The sequence below is a fragment of the Salvia miltiorrhiza genome, chromosome 3, assembly GCF_028751815.1.
Source record: "Salvia miltiorrhiza cultivar Shanhuang (shh) chromosome 3, IMPLAD_Smil_shh, whole genome shotgun sequence".
Lineage (NCBI taxonomy): Eukaryota > Viridiplantae > Streptophyta > Magnoliopsida > Lamiales > Lamiaceae > Salvia > Salvia miltiorrhiza.
This window is the reverse complement of record NC_080389.1, coordinates 35,912,450-35,926,821: the sequence shown is the minus strand read 5'-3', so window position 1 is coordinate 35,926,821 and position 14,372 is coordinate 35,912,450. Positions and strand designations below refer to the sequence as shown.

The 14,372-nt window shown below is 34.9% G+C and overlaps 1 protein-coding gene, 1 long non-coding RNA gene and 1 pseudogene across 2 annotated transcripts; 2 read left to right on the top strand and 1 right to left on the bottom strand.

Annotated features, from left to right (window-relative positions):
• The first annotated feature begins 10,652 nt into the window (after positions 1 to 10,652).
• Positions 10,653 to 11,383, top strand: LOC131018718 (multiple C2 domain and transmembrane region protein 6-like; annotated as a pseudogene).
• Positions 11,384 to 11,423: 40 nt separating this feature from the next.
• Positions 11,424 to 11,891, bottom strand: LOC131016492 (uncharacterized). The gene is made up of 2 exons (XR_009099023.1): positions 11,782 to 11,891; positions 11,424 to 11,712 (listed from the first exon to the last, which is right to left on the bottom strand). It is a non-coding gene; the product is annotated as an uncharacterized LOC131016492 (long non-coding RNA).
• A 341-nt stretch (positions 11,892 to 12,232) lies between these two features.
• LOC131016491 (uncharacterized) lies at positions 12,233 to 13,623 on the top strand. The gene has a single exon (XM_057945192.1). The coding sequence runs from the start codon at positions 12,256 to 12,258 to the stop codon at positions 13,198 to 13,200; it is 945 nt and encodes a 314-aa protein (XP_057801175.1). The 5' UTR covers positions 12,233 to 12,255; the 3' UTR covers positions 13,201 to 13,623.
• The last annotated feature ends 749 nt before the right edge of the window (positions 13,624 to 14,372 follow it).

Genomic DNA, 14,372 nt, shown 5'->3' with positions numbered 1-14,372 from the left:
AATCACAAAAAATTATTTTTTAATAGAGAAAAATATTAATATTTCACAGTAAACATAATATGATCTTATTAATATTTGGTTGTATATCATTAAATACTAACTATTGGACCCATATATTTACTTGACATGAAAGTGGTGCCAATGTATCTATGATCTATGGTTTATAATTTTGATTTATATATTATATTGTTCTAATGACTTTTATTAAATAGATTTGCAGTTACAGATGACCAATTAAAAAATCTAGCATTGGTTGCTTATAGCTAATTCCACCAGTTTAGTCAATTTTCCTGGCATGCCGTTACCAAACGAAACTGTCATATCTAATTCAGAAAATCTACTGATATTGGAAGAAATGTCTTACAACATAGAAGAAATGAAAGAAGAGCACGCTAAGCTATATCCCTCTTTGACAGATGAGCAAAGAATGGTTTATGAAACAATAATGACGGCGGTTGATAAAGGCAAGGGAGGATTTTTCTTTCTATATGGATATGGTGGTACAGGATAGACATATATTTGGAACACCTTATGCTCGGCCACACGTTTGTTAGGTTGATTTGATATGTGTGTGCTGCTTGTGCTTGGAGGGAAGAAAGGTGCAATAAATCCCATCATATTTTTTCATGTTCATATGTAAAATATGTTATATAAGGATGGTTAAGCCAGGTCGGTTTGGGGACGATGGTTAGGCCGGAGTTCTTGGAACTGACCTTCCCGCTCCTCTTTCCTTTTCTTTTTGTTTTCGTTTTAGACAAGTACTCTTTTTTCTTTCTACAGTTTTTCCTACCAGGTTTTCCGTAAAAGGGTTTTAATGAGGCTCGGCCCTTAGTCTGCTTCTTTTGTGCTTTCAAGGGTTTCTTAGGTTTTTCTTTTCTTTTATATATAATCGCATTACAATAATATGTTATATGAGGATGGATATATTTCATCTTTTACAATATCATGTTTCGGCTTGGGACTTCGGAATTTGCTTTTTTTTTTTTGGAGGGGGAGACAGAAGTTGACTTTTAAGCATCGAAAATTTCTAAAATCATCATAATCAGATTGGATTGCTGGAAGTGTCTAAAATTAGTTTCTGAGTTGAGAGAATCTATATCTATATAATATATAAAAAGGCAGTTTAACGGCTACTTTTTACCGCCAAAATTTAAAAATTAGTTTTGTTTTCAACTACACTAATGCCATATTTTCGGATACCTCAATCCAAATAGAGTTTAACTTTTTATCTACATTCAAATTTAAATTAAAGATAATTAAAAAATAATTTAAAACTTTTTACTTCCACTAACCCATGTAAATTGATACCAATAATTATACATGTATTCTCACTTATGCATAACAGTCCCACTAACCCACTTCAAAAAAATTGGCAACTTATAAACATAATTCGAGCAAATTGCCATGAACGAAGGCAATTTAGCCAATTCATACTAATCCGATTCGTGGAGAAATGAAAAAATTGCCATGAACGAAGGAGTGCAGAAGAATACTCTCTACGTTAGCGGTTTAGCCAAGGTGAACGAGCAAATACTCCACGCTGCCTTCATCTCTTTCGGAGACATTAATGATGTGAAGTCGCCGTTGGACGTGGACCAGGCCACGCAGAAGCACCGCTCCTTTGGCTTCGTCACTTTTCTAGAGAGAGAAGACGCCACTTTCGCCATGGACAACATGGACGACGTCTAATTCTACAGCCGCATACCCACCGTCAATTATGCGCTTCCCAAGAAAATCAACGATGGAGAGTAGGGTTGGCGACCAAACCTATTTGGGGGGATGTTGACACCTGGTTCGAGAGGTAGCAGCAAGAGAGCATGAAATGTTGCGGCTTCAAGCAGAGCAACGAACAACTTAAGATTTGCATAGAAAGAAGATGGCTGACGAGCGAGAAGGCGAGAAAGATGCTGCTGCTGATGATCCTATGCAAAGGCTAAAGCTGAGGTTTATGAGCAGAATGTTGGAGTCTAGGAAATTCAGATTATTAATTAAAATCAATTAATTATTTTTTTAATTTGAAAATTCAAATATTTTTAAATTCATGTTTTTCATTGAGATTATATTGTGGATAATTTTAATTTTTTTTATTGAGATTCATGTTTGCATTTACTTATTTCTAAATTATATTTTAATGTGTATATTTATTTATTTAAAATTAAATGTCGTTCAATTTTGATATTGGTTATGCATCGTACAAACGAGCATACTAAATTAGATTTTATGCTTATGATGAATTTATGCTTCTTTTACTTAAAATGTTCTTTCAAAATAACGCCCATGGTATTAAATTAGATTTATGTTTATTTTACTTAAAATATTTTTTCAAAATAATGCCCACCGTGCAACGCACGGACGAGTGTACTAGTTGTTTGACTAAATATTAGTAAAAATATATTTAGTTAACAACTTTTACTTTAAAACAAATTTATTTAATGCTTTATTTTAGTGAAAAAAAAATCATCAAATAAAAAATGTATTGAATAATTACAAATATTTATATATTTTCAGTTATTCCCGTCGATTTTTGACGGGTTACCGACTAGTAAGAATTATTTTAGTTGTAAATTATTGCCTCTACTCACAAACAATTTGTTACATTATGGACTATATAAATTTTAATAAAATATAAATGAAGTTGTTAGTAAAATAAACATCACATTTTCAATATGAGTGGAGTTGTGTGGATCTTATTACTATAAATAAAAGTGGCAAATCTTTCGTGGACAAATGAAATATATGCAAAATAAGGTTAATTTACTATTACGAAATGGGTTAATTGCCTCTAAATTCATAAACTATAGTCAATTTCCATTTTTTTCCCCGATATTTGAACTTCCTATTAAAATCCACCAACTATCGTTTTTTTCCCAATTTTCTCATCACGGAAATTTCTAGCCAAATCCGTATACACGTGGAATCGGAATTATCCGACGTGGACACACCAATACTTAATAAAACGACGTAGTTGTGTATTGTACCTAAACGATGTCGTTTCTTGCGCATTCTCGTTGAAATAAAATTAGGGTTCTCGCTCAAACCCTCAATTAATGAATCTCCACGAAATCTGCGAAATCTTGCAAGAATTGTACAAAATTTCTTAGGCATTTACTTAAATTGCTCGTTCGGCAGCTCCGCCACAAAACACGATTTGGACATAAATCAAGAAAGATGTGTAAATGCTCATTGCCTGCCGTGATTTTGACGTCGAAGACGCCGACCAATCTGTTATGACGTTTCCATTGTTGTGGATACCATCACAAGGTGAGTTATTAGCTTGATTTCGTGAGCATCATTTGCTTTTGGTTGTACTTGTGCGTTATTAGATTAATTTTCTTGTTAGGGTTCATAATAATGGTTGTACTTGAGCATCCTTATTAGGTTACTTGGTTATACTTGAGCATCCTTATTAGGTTAATTCGCTAAGTTCTACCGTTGCACAACCTTTTTCCTTCGTCTCCGATCATCCAGAGAAATAGAAGAGAAATGACGCTTGAATCTCCTCTGCTGCATATTCTCTATTGCCTAAACACTGAAAAAAACGGTTTTAGATTCCTCCCCGCCTTTTAAAACTCCAAAGACAAAATGATGTCATATAGGGTTATGTGGCATACACTGCACACGTCAACGCCATGTTTTGCCTCGTTTTAAGTGAATATCGCCACATAGGATAATTCCGATATCGGATTTGGTCGAAAATTGTCATCATGGGAATATTGAGAAAAATCGGTAGTTGATGGATTTTAATAGAAAGTTCAAAGATTGGGGGGAAAATGGAAATTGACTATAGTTTATGAATTTAGAGGCAATTAACCCTTAAGAAATTTAATGATTGTGAAATGTAGAAATGGTTAATTTATAATTAAGGAGTTTCATAATTATAAATTAATAGAATAATAAGGATAAAATTGTAAAAATAACTACTCCATCCATTTTACTTATAATGACACATTTTCATTTTTCGTTTGTCTCATTTATATTGTCATTTTCTTTGAATCAGTATGTCATCTCTACCTACTTTATACACATAAAATAATTAAGTGGTTCATACTCACTTTACACTCTTAACACATTATTCTTAATCTACATGCTTATTTCTATTGTGTCATTATAAGTGAGACGTATAGAGTATTTTTTATATAAACAATAGCAAAATTATTTTTTCATTACTCCCTTCGTCTCATAAAAATAGTTACGGGAGAAAATATCACTGATTTTAATAAGAATGGTTGAGTTTATTATGAATGGAGAAAATATCGCATCTTAGATATAATGAATAATTCATTGTATTGTGATTGGAGAAATGGACACACCTTAATGTATCATATGTGATAAAATAGGTAAATAAGTTATACATTAAGGTGTGTTCGCTTTGAGGTCCAAGGAAGAGATAAGCTACAGTTACCACCTTAGATGTGAACATATATGACTATGTGATGATTATTTGAGCTTGTATATGCGTTTTGAGACAAAACAAACCAACCCATACATCTTTAGATGTTGACCGAAAATGATGGCCAAAGGGGAAGCCAATTTTTAAAATTTTCTTGAGTCATATGATTATATATTTGTGTTCTTGTGAATTATGTGAGCTTGATTTGAATTTTTTAGAATTGTTCGACGAAGGAGTCTCGAGTTTAGTTTGTCAAGAATGCTATAATTTGAGATTATTTGTTTATGTGAATTATTCTTGAATGATTGGTTTAAGAATGTTTTATACTATGTTACTAGCTTTCTAAATTCAATTTTTGGGAATTTTTCCTCAACTAAAACTATGTTTCAAAGTTTACAAAAAGTTTTAAGTAAGATTGCTATGATGTCAATAAACTTGATTAACTTCTCTATGTGCTAATGTGAGATTGTATGCCTTATGTGTGTGCATGTATATATATTTGATTGTTAATATAGTTTAGTCCTATATGAGTGTTAAGTCAAGAATAGGATTTTCGATTTCTTAAGTAGTATATACTTAGGAGATTAAGATAGTTGGAGTGAATCGAAGATGAGTGATGGGATAACACTAAGATAGGAATAGAGTCTTTAGTAAGTATATTTCTAACTGGTGTTTATTTTATCTCATGTACCGTCTACGTTGATGACGATATCTGAAGACACGAGCGGAGGACGGAAGTAAGTCACCTCGAAGGTTTTACGAGCTTGAGTTAAAGTCTTCAGGTGGGCATTATTTTGAATATCCCTATTATACGAGTTTTCTAAATTGAAATGATGATGGTGTTTATGAGTTTAATAAATGCTTTGAGATGAAATGATGTTTGAAACTAATTGACTCGCCATATTTTGATGATGAGCTTGTATGTTACCCTCTACTGATGAGACGAATTTGGTCCTGCCACAAGCGGGATTTTGTGCACAGAGGTGATTGTGAGCCGTCTATCGGGTAGGCCGATCACGGTACTTGAGAGGGAGGCTTACTTCTCAGTACCTTTGATGATGATGAGTTGTAGATGTGGTACATACGTGATAAGTATTTTGGTTGCACAATCGTTTATTTATGATGTTTATGATTAAAAATGCTTGCACATGTTCTTTTAAGATGAAAATCCCTGTATTTTGCTTATGGCGGGCAAGTTCAATTTATAGCTCTAAGAGCAAGCTTTCTTTGTTTTTCGGCACATGTCCACTGAGTATTCTGTACTCATGCCCTGCATGTATTTCTAAACGTGCAGGATAAGCGAGGAGTGAGGATGGACTTGTGCTGGTGGGGACGTGTTTCGAATAACGTTTTCTTTTACTGTATTTCTATTTTCTATGGTATTGCTATGAGGTGGAGTCTTTTTGGTTTTGAATCAAGAAATTTACTCTCGGTTATATATCTTCATACATATAATTTGTTTACATTTTGCTGCGATACTCTGCATAGTATGAACCTTTGCGAATATTTAGCTATGCCTGCTTTGTAAATGTTGACGAGAATCCCGATACTTTTGCTGTTATAAAGCTTTTGTCGATTACACCTTGAAGTGTTATTATGTTGCTCGAGTTTACATGACTTGTTATTTGCTTCCGCTTGATGTTGAGTTTAGTATTTCCCTGCCTCTATTCCTTTCTTTTATTTAGTCGTATCGGTACCCGGTCTACGCTATCACTGGCTAGACGTCGGGCTGCGACAGAGTGGTATCAGAGCAGGTTATCTGCTCTGATTCTATTTCTTGATTGAGTTGAACCTTTGGTTGCATCTATCTTTAAATAGAGTACTAGTCTAAACTTGAATTCTTAGGCTAGTTTGAGAGTCAGTTCGAAATAAAACCCCGGCGCTCCATCTGCCCCGGCTTATCGAGGTAAGAGTTTGTTGATGTTTCTTTATTGCTTTCATGATGAGTGTTGAGTTTGATTCACTAATGAGTTATGTATTGTTTTGATGGCGGAACTGTCTGAGGTGATGGAATATGATATGAGCCAGTGGTTGTGGATTATGAGGAGAGATGTTGTGGCTAGTATAGTCGTTGCACCACCGTATCAAATGAGGATGAGTATGTTGTTGATTGAGATGTACCAAGTAAGTTTTATATCCACTTTTTGATAGACATGATGTTCTCTATTACAGGATGCAGCGACGTTTAGGAGAGGCGATGCGTCGATGGTTTAGAGACACTGGACAACGAGAGGGTGACATGCTTGGAGAGTTTTTAGCACTCTACCACAGACGTTGGCTAGAGACTACTTCATACGGGATTGATGGTGCATAGGCTATCACACATCTGATTCCACAGCTACCACCCGAGTGGCGAGATTGAGCGACGTCTCTAGTGCTCCAGTATATGGATACTTGGTGGTCGTCGTATACCACCAAATAATTCCTGCAATACTATCAAGAATTAAATGAGTATAATGATAAGCAGGGTCGAATCACAGAGAGCAGGTAAAATCATCCAATTCCCTAATTAAAGACCTAATTTGGTGTAGCCACCACGCCTTAAATTTGAGAAAATATTAATTAACCTAAGAAAGAAAATTAAATCAATTAAAATAACTCTAGAAAATAATCAATAAAAGGTAACTCGGCTCGAATAAATCTACACCAATTCAATCTCTGATCATCGACGCAAAAATTAATTAATCCCTATCAACCAACCAGTTATAGGACACCGTGATACGCACTGACATACCCCAATTCCTACTTACTATGTCAATAGATAGCTGTGATGCGCACTGACCTGCCTATTTCCCTTATTAAAATATAACCTAGCTGTAGACGCCAGACCTAAATTTAATAGTCCAATAGTATTAAGAGAAAGGAACCCAATTTAGACCTATTATCCTAGATACACTAGTAATAATCAATCTACTAATTTATTCCTACTACGAACACGGTAGTTTTATCACTAATCAGACATATTCCAACAATTATGAATTGAAGGTGCTAATTGACTATAATCTAATTAAATCTAAGTTGATCTGGCTTAAATAAAATCAGAATTGTCTTTAAACACAAGGAATAAATCGGAATCAATAGGAATCAATTATGTGCTCAATTAGGTCTCACAGATATTAAATCAGTATTTCATTATTCTCGTCGAATTAATAAATTAGCTACTCATAATTAAACTAAGAACAATCAAATAAATTAAATCAAACATGAAATAATCAAACACAAAATAAACGAATAATTTGCACGTAAAGAAAATAACGAGAATTATAGTAAAACAAAACCACAATTGAACAATTGTCTTTTGCCACAAATAAGCTCCAGCCGCCGATCTCCCAAAAATCCAAAGCAAAAAGCAAACTAATTACTTCTAAGCTAAAGGAATTGTGTATTGCAAAAGTCAATTAACCAAAGTAATTCTAAGCTAATGAAAACGTGTGTAACTTGGTGATTAAGAATTAAAAAAAAAAAAAAACCTAACTTATCTCCTAATATATGTGCAGCTGACCTATTTAACCAAACTAAGGGATTAAAACCCTTAAAGTGCCGTCCAATAGCTCCAAAATAAATGGGCTGATCGGCCCTTACAAAATATAAGCCCAAAATTAATCAAAATAAGAGTATTAGGCTTTATTAAATCTAGAATAATTAACTCTAAGCTCAATCTCTAATCTTCTCTTCAAAATCATCTAACTTCATCCAAAATTCTCGACTTTCATCATCTCCCGGCATCCACGAATCTTATTCCTCACTTCATACAATTCCTACGTCAAAAGCACCATAACATGGGTAATATCGAATATAAACCATGGCAAATAACACTATAATCTAAATAACTAAAACACACACATCAAATCCCCTCACACTTGAATCATAGTTGCCCTCAAGTATGAAGTGAAGAAAAGACTCAATAGTGGAAACAGCTATCTAGATATGACCTCCCCCTGACATGACACTAAAGACTCAAAAGAAAAACCAAAGGAAAACGGACGCATCAAACACACGGAAGAGAAACGGAAAATGGAAGATAAGAAATGAGACACGAACAAACTCACACACTAGCCAAGCAATCATCAAAGTATTAGGAAGCACAACAAACTGCCAAATCGAACCGTGCAACTCAATCAACTCTCAACTCTCGAACCAAGAAAATGGAATGTCAAAAATGTGTCTTCATTATCAATTCAGTCCAAATTAAGCAACAACGAGCACATCTCACGGCATCACTCATTCTCTCAAATTTGATTTTGGAAATTCACACAAAAGAAAGAGGACCCACTCGGTCTTGATATGTCGTGGTCAAGTAGTGACTCAAAAAGGACTTTGTTATTTGGTTGTAATGGGGCTAGGGACCATTCATAAGATTGGAAGGATCTAAAAGAGTTCCTAGGTTTATTCAATGAAAATCAAAGTGTGCACATCTAATCTAAACCGTCATCCATACTCTCAAGATCATAGATAAAGAAAAGCAACCACAAAACTAGCGGAAAAACTCCATCAATAACACTAATCATGCTCAAATTCAGTGTTGCACCTCTATTTTTTTTGTTTTTTGTTTTTTTTTTTTGTTTTTTACAGCAGCAACCTTTTGTTCAATTTCACTCCTCAACATATGATAACCATCTACAAAACATTCCCCATAATATCATCTCCCAAAACTGCTCACATCCCAACGACTGATATGATCAATGCCATTGTTTGGCCAAACAGATCACAGATCCTTATCATTTTACACAAGACAGCAGATTAGCAAATGGTAAATGGCAAAACCACAATTGAACAATTGATGGAATGAGGTTCAAGATTAGATATGCATCACTGGGTTAAAAGAAAGTCCAAAACAGGCCTTGGCTAATTATTTAGTGACTAAATAATAACAAATATGGTCAAAGCTTCAAAGGGGTTCATTAGGTAGGAAATCAAAAGCAGGCCAAATGGGCTACCCTAGTGCCTTCTATCATGCATCACATATGACTCACAAAATATCACGACCTCATGAATATCAAATCACTCAAGAAGAAAATAGTAGAGAGTGCTCTACTCTGTTAGGCTCAAGTTCTCACTTATGTGTGGTTTTTGACTCACTTGTCGCCATTATTTGTCATCCCAAATATCATCTAATAAAGACACGCTCCTTCAATCACAAACTCCCAATTCTCAAGCATCAAATTATCAAGTTCATTACACAACTCACTTTGGCAGTATGCTTAGCAACTAGCACTCAACAATTACTTGGCCAAAAACACACAAAACGACACAACGAGACTCACATCAGACTCAACAAAAACATGCAAAAACACATCTCCCCCCTCACACTTAAATTTTGCTTGCCCTCAAGCAAACACAGAAAAGCATAAAGAAGGATCACACAAGACAAACTACAAAACACAAAACTAAGCAAAGAAAACCACTAAACAAAACACAAAAGGGGAGAAGTCACCGTGTTTGCCGCCTTCGCAACTCCTGAATAAGTGGACTTAAGTCAAAATAAACCCTAGTGTGAGAATTTGTAATTTGACCCCCATTCTTTTCAAGTCCTGCAAAAATAACCCCATACGAAAAGTTAATAATTGCGAATTAGCCCCTATGAGGAAATTATGAAAAACAACTCCAACACTTAGAAAAAAAAAATTAAAAAATCGCCCAACACCATTTTGACTTAATTTTTTTAATTTTTTTTTTAGAAAAACAGAAATATGACAAAAATTAAAATGAAAGCAAAATAAGACTAAATAACCAAAAGATAAAAGAGAGAGAAGGGAAAGAAATTCGGGTTGCCTCCCGATAAGCGCCGTTCTTTAATGTCATCGGCTCGACTCTCCAATATGCTCACACTACAAGAAAAATGCTAATAGACAACATGCAAAGCGTGTCATCTATTTGAAAATCGCATGTCATCTATGTGGGTGTAGTCTATTGGGGGAGCTAATAGACAACATGCGCATGCGCGTCGTCTATTAGCTAATAGACGACATCCACATGCGCGTTGTCTATTAGCGCATAGACAACGCGCTTGCGTCCGTCGTCTATCAGCTAATAGACAACATGCGCATGCGCGTCTATTCATTGAATTTTTCAATTTTTTATTTTAATTCTGCAGTTATACTTAAATTTTCTATTTTTTCAAATAAATATTTTATTAAAATCTAAAAATTCATAATAAATAATTTAAAATATAGACACGAATAATAAAAATGTCATTCATTAATTTCAAATATATAAAGCTAGCTGTGGTTTGATGTACAGGTAATCATTCATTCCGCTCCTTTCTGGGATTTCATATGTCTACAGGTGGTTTGATGGCATCTGCTATTGGAAGAATCCATTGACGACCATCTTGGTGCACGTGCTGTTTCTGATACTAGTCTGCTACCCGGAGCTGATCCTCCCAACCATTCGTGATCGGGCTGTGGAACTACCGGCTGAGATCAAGGGTTCCGCCACACATGGATGCTCGCCGAGAACACACATCCAGACGAGCTGGATCGACACATTCCCAACATCCCGGCCATCTGATATTGTGAGGATGAGATATGATAGGTTAAAGAGCGTGGCAGGAAGGGTGCAGACTGTGATTGGAGACCTGGCGACTGGGGTGGAGAGATCCGAGGGCGACGGCCATCTTCATCATCTTCTCGTTGATCTGGGCTGTGTTTCTGTATGTCACTCCATTTCAAGTTGTGGCAGTGCTCATTGGCCTTTACATTCTTCGACACCCGCGGTTTCGAAGCAAGCTGCCATCGGTACCTGTCAATTTCTTCAAGAGATTACCAGCAAGGTCAGACTCTCTTCTATGAGATCAAGATCAAGCATTCAGATTAAAGCAGAGAATTTATTGAGTAAATAAGTTTCAATAAAGTCTTCATCATCAGCTGCAGCTAGCTAAAAGCTAAGTTTAGTAACTCACCTTCTAGAGCAGCATTTCTTCAATATCCAATTTGTGTATTCTGTAACAATTTTCCCTTTCAATGTTATTCAATACTATATTATTTAAAGAAATTGAGAAAGGTGCAAGCAGCATTACTCAAATCAGCACACATCATCAATAACAAAATTTGCGCTTCAAATCTCCCAATTAGAAAACAATTACAATGCCTGAGTTTCTAGAACTGATATCTCACATCTCTATATCCTAGATACAACATTACAGAAACTATAGTTAAAAAACTCAATAGAATTCCTAAAAGAAGAACTCTTAAGACTAAGAACATGAAACGGATGTCTCCTCTCATGATTACCTGTGGCTAGCTGCATATATAGAATAGGGAAGTGAATAACAAGAGAGAATAAGAGCCTGGGTGATTGCAAAGCCAAGCGAGATCCACCATCTGAAATCAATCAGAAACAAGTAAACACAATAGCTTTTTGTTGCAATTAAAAGATGTTCTGAAACCAACAAGATATTTCACAAGGGCTTGTCTCACTGCTTGAGATGAATAACTAGACACACATATATCTCTTGATCTTCTCATTAGCATCTAAGCCTTCTTTCCGAAGCTTCACTAAGACTACCCCCAACGGTGACCCCGAGGAGGGGGTCACCAGAAACGACAAAAAGATGGGGTAATTAAATTAAATCAAAAGTCATCCAAAATGGGTGACCTGGGGGATCTGCCGCCCCAGTGTCACGCCTCCCACTTTTCTCCTTTTTATGCCACTTGTCAATTTTTAAGTGGTTGATTAAATATTTGAATAAATAAAATTTTATAATGTTTTTTTTTATAAAAAATATATTAAAATTATATTAAAATTTTTCTTATTTTTTGCTCTATAAATAGAGCCTAACTTCACTATATTTTTACACCTAAACACATCTCAATAAAACACAAATACATCTCAATCTTTCATCATTGCAGAAATGTACTGGAGCCATGAGGGTGTTGGCGTATGGGACATCATCCGATGTTGTCGATGAGTATCTGCGAATGAGTTCATCTTCTACAAGAGATGCTTTAGTCCATTTTGTGGAAGGTGTTATATCTTGCTTCGGTGGTACGTATCTCAGAAGGCCTAATGAACAAGATTTGGCAAGGCTGCTCTATGTTGGAGAACAACGTGGTTTTCCAGGCATGATTGGCAGTATTGATTGCATGCATTGGGAGTGGAAAAATTGTCCTAATGCGTGGGCCGGCCAATATACTGGGAGAAGTGGAAAACCAACGATCATTTTGGAAGCTGTTGCCTCATACGACTTGTGGATATGGCATGCGTTCTTTGGAACACCAGGTTCGTGTAATGATATTAATGTACTCCATCGATCTCCTGTTTTTAATGATGTCTTAGAAGGTCGAGCACCAAAGGTTAATTACGTAGTGAATGGTCGTCATTATGATATGGCATATTATTTAACTGATGGTATATACCCTTCATGGGCTGTATTTGTCAAGTCAATTACTTCCCCACAGATCCGCAAACACAAGTTGTTCGCTCAACACCAAGAGTCTGTCCGAAAAGATGTTGAGCGAGCATTTGGAGTCCTACAAGCTCGATTTGCATTTTTACGACGCCCATGTCTTGTTTGGGATAAAGTTTTGATGGGAAAAATTATGATGGCTTGTATCATCATGCATAATATGATAGTCGAGGATGAACGAGATACCTACCAAAATTATTATGATCCAACAGAATTTTTTATGGATACACCTACAAGAGTACAAACAGAAGATGGCGAACATTTTCGCTATTCTACTGAACGTATTGCGAGCTTGTCTACTTATATGACTAATAGAGATCAACTTCGCAATAGAGAAGCTCATAGGACTCTTCAATGTGATTTGATTGAGCATGTATGGGAAAAATTTGGCACTGGCAATTAAATATGTAATTTGCATTTTCTAATTGTATTTTTAAATTTCACGTATTGTACTTTGCTATATTTAATTTCAGTTGTATGTTTAATTCTTGTAATCTTCCTTTGTGATTGAGTTAAATATCAATTATAATATATGACAATGTTTAATTATAATATAATTACAATTTTGTTTAAAAAATATTTATTTTATTTATTAAATATAATAAATAAATATTTAATTTATATTTATATTTTATTTTAGATATTAAGATAATTTAAAAATAAAGTGAAAAGAAAAAATATGTAGGTTGGGTTGGTGTCACCATTGGGAGTAAAAATTGTGTTAGGTTGTGGGTTGTGTAGGTGGATGAGAGAGAAATGAATATTTTATTAAAAAGTGGAGTAAGGTTGGGTTGGGTGAGTGTCACGACTGTGGGTAGTCTAAGGGAGGGAAAAGGACACATGCGATCTGAACAAGAATTACTGTAATTAGCATGATATGTGAGATAGATCAAAGTGAAGCAATAATAAAATAGTGGAACACGTCAAGGTAAAAATGAAATTACTCTAGATCCCTATCAAGGAGCTGATATCACTTTAGTTATTTTATACAAAATCTAATCTGTAAACAGAGTCATCCAATATTTTTTCATCAACCTTTCATCAAATTTACGGTGAATTCTACGAGAGCCATCTTCTCTATTTGTGGAAAATTCTTTTTTTCTCTAAATGTCACATGGAAACTGATTCAACTTGGAAAACAGGTATTTCTCCTAACATAAATATTAATGAGAAAATTTTCATTAACGTGCTTATTAATTACGTTTACAAAATCTTGGTAAGTTCTGCCTGAAATTTCTCCATTGTGAGTCAGAAGCATCCTGCTTGATCAGATGAATATAAACTTTACTAAATAAAAAATGCATTAGTCACAATATAGATCCAGATATCAATCAAGAAACATCAAGTTAACTTCAACTCAGCCCACATAAATGCATTACTCAAAATATAGATCCAGATATCAATCAAGAAAATTCAAAGTTAACTTCAATTCAGCAGACATTCAGTCCCTATGGTTGATTGCCAGTAACTTCATTATTTCATTGGAAATCTGCACAAACACAGGCACCCAAAACCAAGACTCACAAACAGCTAAGAAAAGAATTGTATGTTTACAACCAGAAAGAAAGAAAAATC